We start from the raw sequence: 21,061 nt of genomic DNA, 5'->3' as shown, positions 1-21,061 counted from the left end.
GGCTCAGGTTGAGACATTTATGATAAACTGCAGCTAGTTGGCATAAATCAGAGAACAGATGGGGTAGGGTGTCTTTGAAATAATCCTTTGGAAGAACTTTACGGTATAAGAGTGGCACAATGGGGTTAATCTCTAATTTCAGAAGAGTCACTGTGCACAAGAACCAACTCCGAGTTGATGGGCCCTGCCATTCAAACGGTGTGTGCGCACCGCGTCTTGTGTCGATGGTGCGGGGCAGGTCCAAAGCGTTTTATTCCAGCTGGCGCCCCTGCGCCCGGGTTCGCAGGTTGGCACGTGAATGGCCGGGACCATCCTCGCCGATTGCTGCTGCTGTGAGACGCCATTGGCAGGTCGGGGTTTTGCCCAGAAATGCCAGAGGCCGCCGCCCGAGGAAGGCGTCCCGACAGAGAAATGCACTCGGCTTCCGAGCCGCTTCTCCTCTGCGCCCCCCTCTCCTTTTTGCACATACCTTTTGCCCCTCCGAGGCCGGACGGGGCCCCTCCTTTCTGGCGGCCCCCCTGGCCGCGCAAGACCGGAGGAAGCGCGCGCCCGACTCCGTGGCGCGGCCCGCCGTTCCCCCGGAGACGGCGGGGCGGGCCGGAGACGCCTGGCCTCCTGCGGCGGCTGCGCGCTTCGGCTCTCCGGCGCCGAGCTCCTCCCATCCTTCGCGGGGTCTGGGGCGCCTGCCTCTCGGCCCCAGGGCAGCGCGCCGCCGGGCGAGGGACTGGCCGGGCCGGGGGGGGGGGTCTCCGTCGTCCAGAGACGCCCCCAGAACCTCGCGTCGCAGAGTTCCTCTGAAGGGGGGTAGAAATGCAAGGGGGGAAACGGAGGCAGAGGCCTCCGGGCGTGTAGGGCGCTGGGGTTTTCAGATATCTGCCCCCTGGGATTGGGGCGGGAGCTGCCCTTTGAAATCATATGAAATCAGGGTGCAAACTTCAATAATAATAATAATATACCCCCCCCCCATCTGGCTCCGTTTCCCCAGCCAACAGGATATTAAAACCCCCACAGTTGATCACAAGATGCAGCCCATGCACATCATTTGAATGGCAATGGCCATTGAGTTGAGAGTGGATTTCATGCTCTTTATTCCGCTCATAGTGGTGAAGAGGAATGAAAGTCCCCTCAAAGAATCTGCTTTATATACATTATTTACACAATGGGCTGCACGTGATTGGCTAATTCCGGAATTCTCCTGTAGGCCAATCAGGTTGTGGATTCACTTCCATCTGGAGCCGGATTGGGTGGCTCCTGCAGACCAATCATACTGCTGCATTGTTCTAGGACCAATCAGACTGCTGCATTTTGGATCCTATTCAACTCAGTACATAACACCCATCAACTTGCGGGCGGGGGGGGTCACATATTTTATTGGGGGGCCAAAGACCCCTAGTTGGCTCCTATGCATGAAATCATATGAAGGGACAGGCTGCTTTAACCTGGCTGGCAGCAGTCTTTGCACTCTGCAGTCCTCTGGGATCCTCTTGTTTCACATACCCTGCGAACTCTAGAATCAGAATCGTGGAGTTGGAAGGAGCTCCGAGGGTCATCTAGTCCAGCCCCCTGCAATGCAGAACTCAACGGAGAAAGCCAACATTTTACAGCGGCAGTGACTGGGCACAAGTGAGTCGGCCGTTGTTCCTTCAGCTCTGTCCAGACAAGGCCCAGTCTTCCATGTAAAAATAAATAAGGCTGCAATCCTCCACACTCATAGAATCATAGAATTTTAGAGTTGGAGTAGACCCCGAGGATCATCTGGTCCAGCCTCCTGCAATGCAGGAATATGCAGCTGACCCATCCAGGGACTGACCCTGCAACACTGGCGTTATCAGCACCAGACTCTTGCCAACACCGTTCGCAGGACAGTGGGCGCAATAGAGTTGTGAGGCTATAATTCATCTAAAAAATTGAGTTCAATCCATGTTGCAGGTTGCTGAAATTTAGGTTTTCAACCAAAAAAATCCCCCAAAGAAAATACTCAGTTCTTCAAAGAGCAGTATAAAGTTGCCCCCTTGTACCTTTTCCCAGGCCAGATTCAGTACTTAGTTGTATGCAAAAGCATTGTGCTCTGTTGACTTGCATGCATTTGTCCAAAATGTCTTTAAATAAAATAACAACAACAACAACAGTTTTTCAGGTAAAATAAGAGCTCTCTTTTTTGCCACAGAAGAGGATGACAACGGTACATTTTCCAGTCACAACCTCCTTTTTGTATATGATCTATTATCAGATCTAAATGTTTGAAATTAAAGAAAAATAGATATCACCAGCTATCCTAGTTTTCATCTTTGGGATTGCCACTGCTATACAGTTTGTGTGGCTTTAAGTACCGTGTAGCAGACAAAAATCCAAGCAGACAAAAATCTAGTCCCAACAGAAGTGGGAATTTCTGCTGGCACAAGAGCCCTGTTAGTATAAGAAGTTGGCAACTCTGTTTATGGAATATCTTCTTCCAGTTCTTCTCCTTCTCAGCTAAGGAAAGATCTGTCACATTTGGCAGACCACTTCAGGGAGTGATGGCAAAGCCCAATGTTCATGTCAGTCCTATGAGGATAAAGAGTTGGCAGGATATGCGAAACAGGATCCCAGAGACTTGTGCAAAGTCGAGGACTGCTGCCAGCCACGTCAGAAGCAGTGTGCCCCTTCGCTGCCACTGCTGCTTTATGATTTAATTTATTCTGTGTCCTCACAACAATCATGTGGGGCAGGTAATACTGATCGTGTAACTGGCCCAAGGTCACCTTTTAAGCTTTGTGGATGGGCAGGGATTTAAAAACCTAGATCTCTCTGGCCCAACAGGCTGCCAACTATGTGGGAGAGCTCAGTCAGGAGAGCATGAGGGTTGTGGGTTTGTGCCCCATGTTGGACGAAAAGGTTCCTGCATTTTGGGTTGGACTAGATGACCCCACTGGTCCTTTCCAGCTCTACAGTTCTATGATTCACTGACTCCCATTATGACAGTTGGGATATATGTGCAATAAATATTTGTGCGCATTAAATAGAGGAATGCAGTAAATATTTGTGCAGTCTGTTCTTAAAGATATACTGCGCTTGCACACATGAAACCATCCACTGGCAGAGTCGTGAATATACAGTACTTTTCTGCCTCTGTAATGGTGTCTGCAGAAGCAGAAGTCTGGTTTTTTAGAATTATCCTATGTGGGAAAACAGCAGCCATTCTCTTATGTGCAAGAATACAATGGAACGCAATCAGAAATTCCATGAGAGAGGTGGCTTTACCAAGTGAGTTTTCCTCCCAAGAGGAGTCTATACTTAATACTGCACTACACCTTGGCTAATTTACATATGGCTATTGCAAAGAGCTAATTGAGGAACTGGACTTTGGTCAAATCCATGGGATTTAGCACCCTCTAGCAGCTAAAAGTGATTTACTATCAACAAGTTCAGTTTTAAAAAAGCAATAAAGTACACTGGATTACATTTCTCAATAGCTCTGATTTTAATTTACTTTATAAACTAACGTTTTGTTCTGCAGATGATGGATGGCAAGTCAAAAGTGTGTAACAAAGCAAGAAAAAATGTCTCACGGAAAGACCATCCCTAAAGCACTCGGTCTAATGTGATGTGTGCATGAGATGCTTCTAAAAATCACACGTGGCAGATTACACGCTACTGAAACGTGTATGCTTCCTTCAATAAATGTCCTACATGCTGAATTTAAACAGCAAGCAATAAATTGTTTCTTGAAAAGATAAATTACTCAAAGGGAAAGATATAACTATTAAATAAGACAGGGCAGATGCAGTTCAGTAGGTGATATATAACCTATTGACTCAGATAGATGGCTTTCCTAGCCATATTTATCACCTAGGGGTTCAGATTAATGGCCTATTGAGTCAGATTTATCATCTTCTGGAACAGATTTATAAAAATGAACTGGATGCTCTACATTAAGCCACAGTTACCATTTATTGATTCACCAAATTTCTTACTAAAATATAAATAAACCCATGCTGCATATTAAAGATGTATCAAATGCTAAATCTGTTACTGCCAAAAAGTGGTGTCAGTGTTGTTTTTTAAATGTTTGATTTCATTGAAAATGGGAAGCAAGGCCGTAATGTATACACACTCAAGACACTTTTCCTATATCCTACAATAAAATGTGCTCAGTCTCTACCAGGGAACAGAAGGTCCAGTGGGCACTTCATAGTAGCCAGTCATGTTGATGGGTATTTTAGAACACAGCATTAGTTCACATTCCCTTATGTAAGCAGGTTTTATGTCTTGACAGCCACTATAACCTAATGAATATACTTGGAAACTTTTCAGAACTTTTTTCAGGGGGAGGTAAACTAGCCTTATATAGAGTTACGGGGAGCTTGCTCACTATTTTGCAATATTTTGGCTAATTTAATAATGGTATTGACCTACTGCGGAATTTGGCCAACACAGCTACTTTTGCTCTTTTAGAAATAATATAGATACCAGTATAATATCTACAGGTCCCCCCTGTGACCGATAGTATCAGACAGGCAATCTCCCACATCATGTCTACTTGTGGCCTCGCTCTCCTTATCACAAGCATCACTTTTGCTCTTGGCATGAATTTTGTTTTTCAGATTCCTTGCACATGTTCTAGATCTCCTTCCTTTACACTGCCAGAGTTGTGCAGTTCCCAAATGGCTATGGAAGTGTTCTTGGGCGCTATCCAGCATGGGGCGTGGAGGGCCACTGGGGCGGTTGCCCCAGGCGCAAAATTATTAGGGGCACAAAATTTCAACACCCGGCGCTGCCTCAATAGAGCTGTGCGCTTCCATCACAGGCTCCATTGAAAATGTCTTTTCCATGCAAACCAGGAAGTGCCCTCCCCTGAAATAGGAATGACTCTTCTTATCTCTGCAGCTGCTATCTCCTAAGTGTCATGGACATCATTAGGCAGTTGAATAAGCATGCATGCTCCGTCCGTTTTCCTCCCTCCCCCTCTGCAGAGCCTCGGGCGCTGGCAATCCATGCTATGCCACAGGCCCCATCAGATGTAAATATTCCAACTGCAGACTCTTCAACTGCCAGGCAGCATTTTGGAATGAATGATGTAGCATGGACACTTGCCAGCACCACTTACCAGCTAGAAGAAAAGTGTTTTAAGTGTGCAAACAGACATGAGGAGAGACCACGAACTGGCCACTGGTGGTACAAAACTGGCGTGAGGGACCCTGTGGCCATCAATAGGTTGTTGGGCTCCCAACTCCCAGCCAGCCATGGCCACTGGTCAGGATGATGGAAGCTGTAGAGAGCCACAGCTTCCCAGCCTTCCCCAACCCTAGTACAAAGGCCCTGAACACCTGGAAGGATTTTTCAGGTGGCAAGGAAAGGCACTCAGAATAGTTCCCACTCATTTTGTCTGATACAAAAAGTCCATCAGTTTTTCCGACAGTAAGAGCTGTCCGACATTGAAAGGTCCTCCTTGGGAGGTTGTGGATTGTCTTTCATTGCAGGTTTTTAAGCAGAGGTTGGATGGCCATCTGTCATGGATGCTTTGGCTGAGATTCCTGCATTGCATGGGGTTGCACTAGATGGCCCTTGGGAGGGTCCCTTCCAACACTATAATTCTGATTCTATGAAATGCTAGAAATGTGTTCTTTTACCTTTATTGACAGCTGGGAATGCGGGGTGGTGGAGGACAGCATGCCCCGTCCATTTTCCTCCCTCCCTCCCCCTCCGCACAGCCCTGGGCACTGGCAACCCATGCTATGCCACAGGCACCATCAGAAAGCACACACTCAAGCAATCTTGCTGTTATTTTGTCAGTATTGATATTTTCTGAGGAGCTTTTCTGTATCTGCCATGCAATACCTGTGAATAATGAGAGTTGCTTATCTCTTCTACATCATCTTCATGCCTAGCTGTGCAGTTGGGGGAGGGAAGAATTCAGTGTGCCCAATAATTTTATTTATATTTTTGTTCCTCCCTGAAGTTTCTAAATTTGAAGGAAATAAGTTTTTCATAGAACTTTGATGTAATTCTCTTGGAAATACGTGCTTTGCAGCAAAAGCTGTTGTACACAGCAGTGGCTTGTCGGAAACAAGTCAGGTCACTAACTCACTTCCCAAAGAAGTCTCTTTAATATTTAAAAATGAATGCTACCCTTTTTCTTAAAGAGCAATAAAACAAATGTACATAACATTGAATGAATGCACACACACACACACACACACACACACACACACACAGCATTTTAAATTTCTTTTAAAGAAAGAAAATGTAAACATTCAAAGCTGCCCCACTGTGAATCAGATTGAAGTGGTACCTCGGGTTAAGAACTTAATTTGTTCTGGAGGTCTGTTCTTAACCTGAAACTGTTCTTAACTGGAGGCACCACTTTAGGTAATGGGGCCTCCCGCTGCCGCCGCGTCGCTGGAGCACGATTTCTGTTCTTATCCTGAAGCAAAGTTCTTAACCTGAGGTACTATTTCTGGGTTAGCGGAGTCTGTAACCTGAAGCGTCTGTAACCCGAGGTACCACTGTATAGGTTCATCTTGCTGCTGACTGTTGTCTATATACTGACGCTGTTGTTTAAGGCTGCAGTGTTTCCTTGCCTTACTTGGAGATGCCAGGGACTGTGTTCTGCCACCAGGAGGGGCAAGACAGACTCCTGTCTCAGCATTCAGCTATAAATCAAACAGGTTGCAGAATGATGGTGGGGAGCAAGAGCAAGCAGAAAAACCTGCAGTGATTTGTGCACGCTCTCTATCTAAAGGGGTCAGTTGCGACCCATATTTGTTACCAAATAGTGAAAAATAAATTGCCGGGCTTTCAAACAAACCATTGTTGTAAATCACCACTGTGTGTATTTCAAGAAAAGCTACGAAGTTGGGGGTGTGCTGTTTATTATATAGTCGCTACTCATTGTTTATTCTATATTTGCTGCTTATTTCTGTAGCTGTTACTCATTGGAGCTGCTTCATGCTGAAATCTGGTAGAGGAACATGTGGGACCAGGATCATTCAGGCTGTGATCCTCCTTCTTCCCTGGTGCCGTACGAGACAGTCCATGCCAAAGCCCTCCTGAGGCAGTTGGAATTGGCTCAGCCTATGATGGAAGATGTGGCTTCTCCTCATGCCAGCCACGCTGAGGTAAACATGGCCGGGCTGAACATGGGCGGTAGCTGTGGGGCACGCTGTGTGTGTCTCTAACAAAAGACACCCATATTCCTAAGCAGTTTTTGCCAGTACCTACAAGAGCAATGATTAAGATGTTTCTTGTTTAAGGAAATGCATGCCAATATTATTCAGCAGTTGAAAATACATAATCCACATGGGGAAATCTAAGGAAACTGAACTCACTTTTCCATTGCTGTCATGACCCCGTTAAAGGGTAACATCTGTCTTTCCCGCTACGTATATTAGTGACTCAATTTCAGTCATAGGTGTGGCTAAGACACTTGTGAGTCCACACTTCATTTTAGCTTTATGTGGCTGTTAACACAGAGGGTGAGTAGCTGCACTTAGAGGCAGGAGCACAGCTGGAATTAATGATTTATTTTTGCCTTTTGCCATGTTATCACTTCGATGATCAATTTGGAAGTAGCTGCTATGAAAATGTGTTATAAGCAGGGATGAAAAATGAGAGTGCAATTGGGTAAGGAGGCTCAGCAATGGCCGCTCACCCCCTTTCCTGGGTGGGCCATGTTTATGGCCTCCACCTTTTTCCTAGCAGCCATCCCCGGGTGGTTAGACATCACGTTGTGGCTGGTCTGTTGGGCGTAATTACCTGACAAAAACTTAACTTCAAGTGGGCAAATAATAAGCCCTTATTTCTGGTCAGGGTCTCACTGGTTGGCCAGGCACTGTCTGCTTTCATACCCTGCTGGCCAGCAATGCATTTAATCTGGCTGCGCTGAGCACCCTCAGCATCATGTGGCAGTTAAGGCATTGGGTAGAATCTTAGTCATCAATTCCGGGATGAAGTGGTACATCACCCTGTCTTGAACCAGTGGCAGATTCAAGCATCTAGTTGGATACTGTGAGAACAGAATGCTGGACTGGATGGGCCATTGGCCTGCTCCAGCAGGCTCGTCTTATGTTCTTACGTATAATATATGCAGGGATGCAGGTGGCGTTGTGGTCTAAACCACTGAGCCTCTTGGGTTTGCCAATCGGAAGGTTGGCGGTTCAAATCCCAGCGACAGGATGAGCACCTGTTGCTCTGTCCCAGCTCCTGCCCACCTAGCAGTTCGAAAGCACACCAGTGCAAGTAGATAAATATGTACTGCTGTGGTGGGAAGGTAAACAGAATTTCTGTGCACTCTGGTTTCCATCACGGTTTCCCGTTTCACCAGAAGTGGTTTATTCAAGTGCTACACATGACCTGGAAAGCTGTCTGTGGAGAAACGCTGGCTCCCTCGGCCTGAAAGCAAGAAGAGCGCTGCAACCCCATAGTTGCCTTTGACTGGACTTAACCGTCCAGGGGTCCTTTACCTTTTTTTACCTTTTAATATTATATGCTTATGTGCAGCTTAACTTAGGAAACCTGGCCTTTATAAACACACATATATTATGTGTGGAATTGTTTGTAATTTTAGCTGCTTGATGAGATTAAGGCTCAGTATGGGAATTTGAAAAAAAACTGTGTGGATACATTTGGCTTTGAGTTTTCCCAGAAAATTCCATTCCTATTTGCAACAGAGGGTGGCAATTAAGGTGGAGGGGAGGTATACAGGAATCAGCTTGCACACTTTTCCTAGTCTTGACTATGGTCAAATCATTTCAAAGAGTGAACAGCAGTATAATTGCATTTACAATTTTTTCCTGCATTACTTTATTAACACTTACCTCCCTTGAACCATAAAAGTATTTACCACAGATATCATTTATATTTAGCTTTACAGAAATAGTAATCCAGCCATTTACTCAACATATTTTATATAAAACTGCATATACATTATCATACATTTGCTTAAATATTATAAGCATGGTTTCTGAGAGGACTTTTATGTACATCGACTTAGTAGAACCATCTGCTTAATAAAAGCAGCAGCAGACAGCATCTGTTACTGCAGGAGAAGTCTTCTGCTTTGGAGGCCTCATCAGCAAAACAAAAATCCTCCCTTGATTTGTCTCTAACAGCGAAGGCCAGATTCTGTTCATTGTCTTGTGTTCACTTAGAGGCCGCTTATCTCCAGCCTCACAGTTCATCTTCATCTGATAGGGAGTCAAGATAGTCTGTATCAACATACAGGAGGAATCCTGAAAACAGGCTGTCTGCCCACGTGGGATCGGCAAAGAGGCCGTTCTGATCCGTGTAGAAGATCTCAAGCCAGACCTCGTCCTCCGGCTGAAGGTACATCACGGTGGACCCAGAAGCAACATCGTGGTTTCCTGTGTTGGCGTCAAAGGTCTTTATCCGGAACTTCCCATTGTGGACCAGGCCAATGGCAAGGTGTTTGTTTGCCAAAGTGATGTCATAGGAGAAGTAATAGATCCCTGGGATGGCGCATATGAATTTCCCGTTCGAAGGGTTGTAATGCCCTCCTTCATTGAAAAGGACTTTGTTGAAAACAATTGGCAGCCTTTCCTCCGGGTAACTTGTCGTGATCCCAACAGAAAAGGCAGATTTCAGTACTATTTGCCCACACTTGCAGGTTCCTGGTAAACCTGGCTTTCCTCTGTCTCCTTTCTCCCCCTTGGGACCAACAGGACCCACGGGACCCACGCTGCCTTTAACCCCTCCTGACCCGGTGGGTCCTTTTTTGCCAGCTTCTCCTTGGTCTCCTTTCTCCCCAGCTGGTCCTACAGGGCCAGTCTTCCCTCTTAAACCTTAAAAGAGAAGAAAGTCACTTAAATCCATTGTTTTCAAAGGCTCTAATATGTGACTTAGTTGGCTAGCATCCAGTTATTATTAAACACACAAATAATCCAGGATTATTAGATACAAATGAAGCGCACAGCCAGTGGCAATATAGCTTTAAAGAATTCTCTTTCTTTATTTGTCCAAGGAATATAGTTCTCTGATAGCAGGACTCCCACTGTCTCCACCAAAATACATGGGCTATCAAAGTATACAATGTTAATCTTGCCTGTTTTTTAAATTAAAAATATTCATTTCCAAGAGAGCAAGTTAAGTTTAGTTAAGAGCTGCATCAAGTAGAATCAACTGAATGGAACAAATGCAATGAACTCCTGACAATCAATACAAAATTAAACAAATTTGAATTATGTAGTGCTGAATATTTCCAATAAAGCATTTTACAGGGCTGGCATTGGAATCTAGGGGTGGTATTCAACTCAGAGTAGACCTACTGAAATAAATGAACCTAACCTAGCCAGGTTCAATAATTTCCTTGTGACTACATTGAGTAAAACTTAGCTGAATACCACTCAATATTATAAAATGGTTTTGACAGAGTTTTGTTTTTGAAAGAAAGAAAGTAAGAAAGAAAGAAAGAAAGAAAGAAGAGAATGAATATTCAGTACCTGGATTGCCTTTCTCGCCCCTTTCTCCCTTCCTGCCATCTCGGCCATCTCGTCCCGGGATCCCAATGCGCCCATGAGGTCCAGGCAATCCATTATCTCCAGGAAGACCTGCAGCACCTGGCAACCCAGGTATGCTACATACGTATCTTGTGGAATAATGCTCGCCTTTAATCTGGCTGAGAAGAGGCTGCCCACTTGTACAGATGGCCAAACTTGTGACACAGAACAACACAAACATCTCTGGTGCTGGAAAAAATGCAAAATGTGCAGACAATCAATTCATCTTATTTAATTCAAACTTTAACAGTAGTTGATGGGCACTTGTTTAAAATATGTGCATTTATACACACATATAGGTACATAACAACACATTTTAGGTGCACACATATTAAAATATACAAATTATGTACATCTTTATGTTCCATCAGTTAGGGTTCTCCTTGATGGTTTTATAAAAATAATTAATTTCTAAGCAATTCCTTCTAAGTAAATGCGCTAAAGCTTAGGCTGTAAGCATCTTACCAATAGACTTTGTTTCAGGCAGAAAAAAACACCTAAAATCTCAATAGCATACCTTATTCTAGAAGACCAAATTATGTGCAGCTGCAGGAGGCCCACCTACTGTATTTGCTTGGCAGGCAATTTGGGCCTCAACCTTAAAAGCGTTATTTTCCATGGGCAATTTCCCCCGGTGCTCTTGCAAAAATATATATCTTGCATTAAGAAAAAAGATTTGACAGCTCTGCTCCTGAAAAACATTACATGTGTATGACTATGTGGCTTGTGACAACCAATTAATTTATGCCAGCTTTTACTTTTGGAAGAGAAGGTTATGCCTGGCAATGCTATACAGCAAAAGGATGGGATGGCAGGGAACAGAAAATTGACAGAAAATCTGCGTTAAGTTATCTGGCAATCTGCAAAACACAAGTAAACCATTTCCATTTTAGGAACCCATAAATAACATGGTGGCAGGAGGGTTGTGGAAGAGTTAGCAACTCCCACCCACTTGTTCGGGGCTGGCCCAAGAGATTTTGCTGCCTAAACTGGAGTCAAGTGGCACCATTCCACACCATATGGCCTCTATTCTTGCTGTACCATTCAGACACCAATTCCTGTCTATGCTCCATGACGCTGCCTGAAACCAGTTGCTTGGCTCCGCTGTCGGGCCTGTGTAGCCCTGCCCCACACGGCTTTCTTTTGCTGCAAACTACACCCTGCCCACTGCTCTGCAGCTGTTAGGGTGTAGCGGGGTCCTCAGCTAAGCATCTTCCTGCACACATCCAGCTCGGCTCTAAGACAGAGCAATCAGACGCCTTGCAAACTTTGCCAAAGCAAGAGGTGGCATTTTGCCTGCATTTTGTACATGATGCCAAGATGAAATACAGAAATATGAATGTAGCTGGATGTTGTTTTCATTGTTTTCCTTTTCTTTCTGTAAAATTGACACTAAAATAATTAATGTATGTGCCAGCAAAAACATTACAAAATACACACCGGTTACTAGAGTCCACACAATCTGTCAAGGATCAACTTGGAGAAATGCTGAACAGCTTGTAGAGCAACTTTCTGCACAATAATTTCTATACAATTCACTGAGGCCATGTAGCTGGCGCTGTGGTCTAAACCACTGAGCCTCTTGGGCTTGCGGTTCAGAAGGTCAGTGGTTCGAATCCCCATGACGGTGGTGAGCTCCCGTTGCTCTGTCCCAGCTCCTGCCAACCTAGCAGTTCGAAAGCACACCAGTGCAAGTAGATAAATAGGTACTGCTGCAGCGGGAGGGTAAATGGCATTTCTGTGCGCTCCGTTTAGTCATGCTGACCACATGACACAGAAAACTGTCTGGACAAACGCCAGCTCCCACAGCCTTAAGGCAAGATGAGCGCCACAACCCCATAGTTGCCTTTGACTGGACTTCACCGTCCAGGAGTCCATTACCTTTACCGTTACCTAAACCAGTTGGCCTTGATGAGACCACATACTTTTCATAGACATCAATTTAGCCCCAGAGTCTGCCTCTGTGGTTGTGTGTTCATGTGTACTGTACCATTACAGTAGAAAAGCTAAGAAATACTGTTGTGAATGTGTTCAGACATGAACCTATCACCACCATCATCACATACCCTCCAACATTTATCTGCTGCAAATAGGAACGCCCCATTCCATAATGATCATTTTGCTATTTATACCCCACACATCTTGCTGGGTTGCCCCAGTCGCCCAGGGCAGCTTACAACATGTATAAAAACATAATAAAACATTAAACATAAAAAAACACCCTTCCCTATACAGGATTGCCTTCAGATGGTTCAGGGGTCGGATAACACCATACCGTTCACTGAAAATGGGGACATCATAAGGAAAATCACTGCGACGGGGTGAGCTCCCATTGCTCAGTCCCTGCTCCTGCCCACCTAGCAGTTCGAAAGCACATCAAAGTGCAAGTAGATAAATAGGTACCGCTCCAGTGGGAAGGTAAATGGCGTTTCCGTGTGCTGCTCAGGTTCGCCAGAATCGGCTTAGTCATGCTGGCCACATGACCTGGAAGCTGTCTGTGGACAAATGCTGGCTCCCTCGGCCAATAAAGTGAGATGAGCGCCACAACCCCAGAGTCGTCCTTGACTGGACCTAACAGTCAGGGGTCCCTTTACCTTTAAGGAAAAGTGGGACATTCTGGGACGGCTTCTCTAAATCAGGGATGTCCCTGGAAAATAGGGACACTTGGATGGTCTGTCATAATTATTATCATCATTATTATCTTTATCATCATGATAATGACGATGATGACAACTACTACTATTACTTAACTCACCCTTCACCATAAGATTCCAGGGCAGGTTACACCAATTAAGGCACAATATTAAACATTTTAAAACAACTTTAAACCACAGAAATAAGGTGTCTCTGTTATTATTAGCCTCTAGGCTCAGGTAATGGGGGTGGGGAACCACAGCAGAGGGGTGTGGAAGGGGGCTGATTTAGCGGCAGGCATGCCAACTGTATGGGGCTGAGGCCTCTACACCCCCCCATGTCATCTAGGATGGGGCTCAGCTCCCCTTAATCTTGGGGGGGGGAGGATGTTTGGCAGGACGTTGCCCTGGGCCCCACAGCATCAGGAGACTAGCGTGACCTGACACATGAATGTCGCATCAGGAAGAGGTCTGGGCGGCCTCTCCTGATACAACAGTTCTCCCGTGCAACACGTGTGACATCATGCACATGTGTGACGTCAAACCCCCCCCCCCCATGTTGGACGCATCCCAGGCCTGTGTTCATTGGAGAACGATCCTTTAGGCCGAGGGCCCACCCATGAAGCGGACTGAGGCAGCCGTCTTGGGTGGTGGAATCACACAGGTTGGTGCCCCCACAGGTGCCCTGCTGCCCCTGCCAGAGATGTGGCAGCTTCCGGCCAGATCTCACAACAGTTTCACAAAGTCTCGTGAGATCTCGTCAGAAGCCGCTGCTTCCAGTAAACAGAGCAGTGGGGGGGGGGGGAGGGAGCAGCAGTGGGCAGGAGCGGCACCTTCCCATTTCGCCTCAGGTGGCAAAATGGGATGGGCCACCCCCTGCCTTCAGGACAAACAGAGCACTCTCCCAATTAGCTGAAACTGCCCTCAGTCAGCACCCACCTCTCTTCTGACTTACAACCAATAGTCATTGCCCCCACCGCTATTGCATTGACTTCTTTCCCCTTAGTTTCTGTGTGGCCGCTTGTAGAACTCAGCAGGGAGGAGGAAGGGGCTAGGTAGAATCCCTCAGCTCTGCCTGCCACCAACTCTCTCTCTTTTTTAAAAGATATTTATTGAGTTTTTCCACCTTTATACATTAAAAAAAACAAAACACAAAAAAGTTAAAAACACATAAAGTTTACAATCCTTATTTTCAATAACATATTTCCCTGACTTCCCCACACCTCCCCTTCTTATATTCCAATTCAAATTGTTAATTCAACAAGTTCTTGTCCCCAATTTTTGACCTTTTTATATTTAATTCATTTTTAAAAAAACCAATTTTAACTTATAAACATCAGTATTTAAACATCAGTGCTCATTCTTAGAACTTTTTTCTAAAGTCGACCCAAATTCCCTTCCATGAATTCCCCAATTTTCATACTAATAACAAAACAAAATAGAAAAAACAGATTATAATTATACACCCTTTGGATTCCCAAACTCCACCCCCCCTTTCCCGGTTTCAATCCCCAACAAATGTCCATCAGTCTTAGTCTACTATCAGCCTGGAGACCTCATGTCCGAGGCTCTTAATTCTCTCTCACTTCCTCTCTGCCGGCTTTTTTGGTAGTCCTTAATATTAAACACCAGATCTCGGAGAAGCTCTGTCCCGATAGGGTCCATATTTCTTCCAGCCAGACCTCCATACTTAAAAGTGGAGCCCGAATCTTGTTTCTTACTCCTTTTAAGTCCAAATGTCCCAAAAGCTCCAACTTTCACCTTAATCAAATTTGTAATCCATAGGTCTTCAGATCTCCACATAAGGAGATCTCTCCATTCTTCAATCTTCAATTCAAAACAGATTTTCATCATCCAGTACTTATTTTCCTTTGTAGCCATCATGTCAGGCCTCTGGCTCTCCTTTGTCATCTGCAACATTACATCTCCTTCCTTTTCCTCAGAAACAACATATATCTCTTTCTCCACCCTCTCAAATCTTTCAAGTTTCTCTTCTTGTCCAGCTGCATGGACTTCATGAGTCAAGTCCTTATCAAATTCAATGAATTTGTTTACTGTTAAGTCCAGAGTTGCAACATTTGTAGCCAAAACATCAATTTGGCCTTGTAACTTTCCCAAGAGAAGAAACACTCTGTCCAATTTAGCTTGAATTTTTCCTCCTTCAGCCATTCTTGTAATGTCCCACAATCCCCTCTAGAGGGATTTTGGTTACTTTATCTTCCTTCCAGTTCAAATCCAAAAATCAAGTTAGTTTGTATCAGTTCTTCCTTGTTTTCAACAAAATATAACCAAATTGTAGCAAATATATCCAGCAGAGACAGCAGAAACAAAGTTCTCTTTTTCCTTCTTGACAGCTAATTTGACAGCTGTCAAACTCTTCTATATCTCCTCAACAGGCTCTCTCGCGGATCACTCCCGGGTCCGGGGGGGTGGCACTTCAGCTCTCAAAATTAGCTCTTATCCTCCAGTGAAATTACTTATACTGCCAAATTGTGAAATTAATGTCTTTTACCCAATAAAGAAGAAGAAATTCTCTCGACCTTAGTTAGCTAGTCCTTGCTTTAGATTATTTATAAGACGGGGAGACGGACTTCCTGTTTGCACCTTCCCCGATCGTGCCTAATTCAAAAAAATTTTTTCTTTACAAATCCAATTTCCGTATTACTCACGGGTTGTTGCTTTTAGAGTCCAATTGTTCACAAGAAGAAGTCAGCGCTCTCCGACCATGGCATGCGACTTCACTCCGTAGGAGAAGCAGTCGACTCTCAGCACCGTGCCGCTCACCCCCTCCCCCGTTCCGAAGCCTTTAAGAGGCTCCTTTGCGGGTCGGGGGCGCAAATGGTGCCCGCCGAGTCACCAGGTTCACAGGCTTCAGCGCCTGTGATTTCTGAGGGTCCCCGCGTCGCCGCAGCGGCAAGACCCGGATCCTGCGGAGCTGATTCCCTCCGGAGCTCGGAGGGAATCCGCCATTAGCCGATGGCGCTAACCCGGAAGTGCCTGCCATCAACTCTCTCTCTGCAAATCATCTCTATTGATTTCTTTTAATTTACGTTCATGGCAAAACATGTATTTCTAAATAATAAAAAATAAAGAAAACAAAAACAAAAATTTGTGCTTAATTGCTTGAGTCATTCGTATTCCTATTATACTTGACTTCCCTCCCCCTTCTTACTTGGGTCCTCAGTTTTACTTATTTGAATGCCTCTCTTAACACGAGTTTGTTTTCCTGATTTTCCACTATATTTTAGTACTTTAGTATTTAGTATTTTATTCTTACAGATTTCAACTTCCCCATACTAGTCTTTCAAATATTGTTTGAATATGTTCCAATCTTTTTAAAATTTTTGTTTTGTTTGATCTCTTATCCACCCAGTCAACTTGTACATCTCCATGTACTCCATTAATTTGGTCAACCAATCTTTTTTGGTCGGTAAACATTCCCTTTTCCAGTTCTGTGCAATCACAACTCTTGTTGCGGTGGTGGCGTACATGAATACTTTCTTTAAATCTTTAAAGTCATTTGATCACATTATAGGCAAATAATATCATCAAAGTATTTGGGCATGTAGACCTGTGCTTGAACAAGTTGGTTGTATTTTTCTTGACTCAGGCACTGCAGTACTTGGAAGTTAGCTGTCTTCAAACATGTGAAATACAAATGTCTGAAATGTCAAATATTTTCTATAGCAAATACAGAACCCCTGCCAAATTTTACTTACGAAAACAGTCATTCAAACTGTGGCAAGTTCTGTTATTAAAGCGGCACGACTACAGTGACATTTCTACATCTCAGTTCTAGAATACTGGAGGTGGGACAATTTTACTGGTCGTTAAAATTAAAAGCAGTAAGATTGAATATAATGGATGCATCATGGGCTCTTTTGCAGCTCTCCCCTGCAGGCTTAAGTGCCACTAAAATCTGATCAGCTGTTGTAGCCAAAACAAGAATTAATGCTTTTGCTGCAGGAGGTACCACTTAATACAGATGAAATTGTAGACCAAACAATCTTTGTTCCATACTCATGCTATAAGGAGGAATATAGCGCAACAGATCCAGTACATGACTCACAACATATGCATGGAATCTTGTTGTTGTTGTTTGAAGTTGGTGGTTTGGCAAAACCAGCTAAGCAAAAAAATATTCTGCCATTATGTGCTTCAATTTCTCTCATGGGTGAGAAAGCCAGGGTTGAAGTACTTAGCTTCCTTTGTATGTGACAGCACTGGAGAGTTATAGTCTATTTTTTGCTTTATTAACAAATATTTGTTTTATTTACAAATATCGAAGCACAATCTGTTGGAAGGGGACTCATCAAATCAGGCAGCAACGCTGCTCATTCTGCAACAGATCCCCTCCGCCAAAGTCTACAGTGCACCAACTCTGCACTCTAGTCTTAGTCAACACTTGCTAAGGTCTCAGCCTACCCCTGATGCTCCCTGATTTCAACCGCAAAACTGCATTCATGCCGTTTCTCTTTTCCTTTTATTAGATGAAAATTGTTGGCTTCCTAATAATCTGGGTTTTTGAAAGCAGAAATTGTAGCTTTGAAACAGCCAGAGGCTAGCAAAAGATTCATGGATATCAAGAAACATGGTGGTACTTTTGTGAAAGTCCCTGAACACTCATCAGTTGCCCATTTATTCACAGTAAGCAAAGCATCCCAGACACAGTTGTATAACATGGTTTTGCTTGTTACTGTCCCATCACCTTCTCTTTTAGTCTGCAATGCAAATTCCACCTGTATTTCTAGAAGTGCTTTCCTGAAACCACCTTCCTTCAGCTGACAAAACCACTTTTTCCCTACAGTTTAGCATACACTTCCGTTCTCACTCTAGAAAGCTGATAAAGACTAAGCTGTTGCAACCAATTGAACTTCCTGTGCCACAAATGAGTCAACAGTACCCATGTGTGTTTTGGGGGTCCTTTCCCATGCAGGTGTCAGGGAAGGGGAATCCCTAGCAGACGACCACAGTGCTTGGAAACAGACAGTCAGATCATGTATCCAGAGTGACCAGAGAAGGAATGACCGCTGGGAGGAGCGCAGAAACGCCATGGTGCATCTGTAGCAGCAAAACCGGACGCCTTCACCTGCCCTAGCTGTAACAAAACATGTCTCTCCTGTTTTGGTCTCTACAGCCACAGCAGGCACCTTCCAACAGTTTGACGTCACCTCTGAAGGTGCACTTCTTCATTGTCTACTCAATTCTAATGACAAAGAGTTGGCTGAGTAAGATTTCTAAGAGATGTGCTTCCTTGCCTTTTCCCATAACTAGCTGAAGCATTTTAAATTATGTATCACTACTCTTAAGCTCCCCTTCATGGATCACTGCCTTGCCGTGGCGAAGGGGTTTAAGAACTCAGAGAAGCTATGAACTACGCCGAGCAGGGCACACAAGATGAACAGGTCATAGTGGAGAGTTTTGACCAAACGTGATCCACCTGGAGGAGGAACCGGCAAGCCACTCCAGTATCCTTGCCAAGAAAACTCCATGGACAAAGACAACAGGCATATAAAAGTTATGACGCTGGAAGATGAGCCCCTCAGGTCGGAAGGCGTCCAACATGCTACTGGGGAAGAGCGGAGGGCAAGTACAAGTAGATCCAGAGCTGATGAAGCGGCTGGGCCAAAGCCGAAAGGACGCTCAGTTGCGGATATGCCTGGAAGCGAAAGGAAAGTCCAATGCTGTAAAGAAAAATATTGCATAGGAACCTGGAATGTAAGAACCATGAACCTAGGTAAGTTGGAGGTGGTCAAAAATGAGATGGCAAGAATAAATATTGACATCCTGGGCATCAGTGAACTAAAATGGACGGGAATGGGCGAATTCAGTTCGGATGACCATCACATCTACTACTGTGGGCAAGAAACCCGTAAAAGAAATGGAGTGGCCCTCATAGTCAACAAAAGAGTGGCGAAAGCTGTACTGGGATGCAATCTCAAAAATGATAGAATGATCTCGATACGAATCCAAGGCAGACCTTTTAACATCACAGTAATCCAAGTTTATGCACCAACCACTGGTGCTGAAGAAACTGAAATAGACCAATTCTATGAAGACTTACAAGACCTTATAGAAGTGACACCAAAGAAGGATGTTCTTCTCATTATAGGGGATTGGAATGCTAAAGCAGGGAATCAAGAGATAAAAGGAACAACTGGCAAGTTTGGCCTTGGAGATCAAAACGAAGCAGGGCAAAGGCTAATAGAGTTCTGTCAAGAGAACAAGCTGGTCATCACAAACACGCTTTTCCAACAACACAAGAGACGACTCTACACATGGACATCACCAGATGGGCAGTATCGAAATCAGATTGATTATATTCTCTGCAGCCAAAGATGGAGAAGCTCTATACAGTCAGCAAAAACAAGACCTGGAGCTGACTGTGGCTCAGATCATCAGCTTCTTATAGCAAAATTCAAGCTTAAACTGAAGAAAGTAGGAAAAACCACTGGGCCGGTAAGATACAATCTAAGTCAAATCCCTTATGAATACACAGTGGAAGTGAGGAACAGGTTTAAGGATTTAGATTTGCTGGACAGAGTGCCTGAAGAACTATGGATGGAGGCTCGTAACATTGTACAGGAGGCAGCAACGAAAACCATCCCAATGAAAAGGAAATGCAAGAAAGCAAAGTGGCTGTCCAACGAGGCCTTACAAATAGCGGAGGAGAGAAGGCAAGCAAAATGCGAGGGAGATAGTGAAAGATACAGGAAATTGAATGCAGATTTCCAAAGAATAGCAAGGAGAGACAAGAAGGCCTTCTTAAACGAGCAGTGCAAACAAATAGAGGAAAACAACAGAATGGGAAGAACCAGAGATCTGTTCAAGAAAATTGGAGATATGAAAGGAACATTTCGTACAAAGATTACCATAATAAAGGACAAAAGTGGTAAGGACCTAACAGAAGCAGAAGACATCAAGAAGAGGTGGCAAGAATACACAGAGGAATTATACCAGAAAGATATGGATGTCTCGTACACCCCAGGTAGTGTGGTTGCTGACCTTGAGCCAGACATCCTGGAAAGTGAAGTCAAATGGGCCTTAGAAAGCACTGCAAATAACAAGGCCAGTGGAAGTGATGGTATTCCAGCTGAACTATTTAAAATTTTAAAAGATGATGCTGTTAAGGTGCTACACTCAATATGCCAGCAAATTTGGAAAACTCAGCAGTGGCCAGAAGATTGGAGAAGATCAGTCTACATCCCAATCCCAAAGAAGGGCAATGCTAAAGAATGCTCCAACTACCGCACAATTGCACTCATTTCACACGCTAGCAAGGTTATGCTTAAAATTCTACAAGGAAGGCTCAAACAGTATGTGGATCGAGAACTCCCAGAAGTGCAAGCTGGATTTAGAAGAGGCAGAGGAACCAGAGACCAAATTGCAAACATGCGCTGGATTATGGAGAAAGCTAGAGAGTTCCAGAAAGACATCTACTTCTGCTTCATTGACTATGCAAAAGCCTTTGACTGTGTCGACCACAGCAAACTATGGCAAGTTCTTAAAGAAATGGGAGTGCCTGATCACCTCATCTGTCTCCTGAGAAATCTCTATGTGGGACAAGAAGCTACAGTTAGAACTGGATATGGAACAACTGATTGGTTCAAAATTGGGAAAGGCGTACGACAAGGCTGTATTTTGTCTCCCTGCTTATTTAATTTATACGCAGAATACATCATGCGAAAGGCTGGGCTGGATGAATCCCAAGCTGGAATTAAGATTGCCGGAAGAAATATCAACAACCTCAGATATGCAGATGACACAACCTTGATGGCAGAAAGTGAGGAGGAATTAAAGAACCTTTTAATGAGGGTGAAAGAGGAGAGTGCAAAATATGGTCTGAAGCTCAACATCAAAAAAACGAAGATCATGGCCACTGGTCCCATCACCTCCTGGCAAATAGAAGGGGAAGAAATGGAGGCAGTGAGAGAT

General features: G+C 44.4%; 1 protein-coding gene across 1 annotated transcript in view; it reads right to left on the bottom strand.

Annotated features, from left to right (window-relative positions):
• Positions 1–8,776: 8,776 nt before the first annotated feature.
• C1QTNF7 (C1q and TNF related 7) overlaps positions 8,777–21,061 on the bottom strand; it is a 44,033-nt gene continuing 31,748 nt past the window's right edge. The window contains exons 2-3 of the mRNA XM_053402896.1: positions 10,437–10,682; positions 8,777–9,779 (exon numbers count right to left, since the gene is read on the bottom strand). Of these exons, the coding sequence (XP_053258871.1) occupies positions 9,148–9,779; positions 10,437–10,682 (878 nt within the window). The 3' untranslated portion in view covers positions 8,777–9,147. The remainder of the gene's footprint in view (positions 9,780–10,436; positions 10,683–21,061) is intronic.

Source organism: Podarcis raffonei, chromosome 9, assembly GCF_027172205.1.
Source record: "Podarcis raffonei isolate rPodRaf1 chromosome 9, rPodRaf1.pri, whole genome shotgun sequence".
NCBI classification, from domain to species: Eukaryota; Metazoa; Chordata; class Lepidosauria; order Squamata; family Lacertidae; genus Podarcis; species Podarcis raffonei.
The sequence above is the reverse complement of the archived record's forward strand: the minus strand, read 5'-3'. Positions and strand labels throughout refer to the sequence as shown.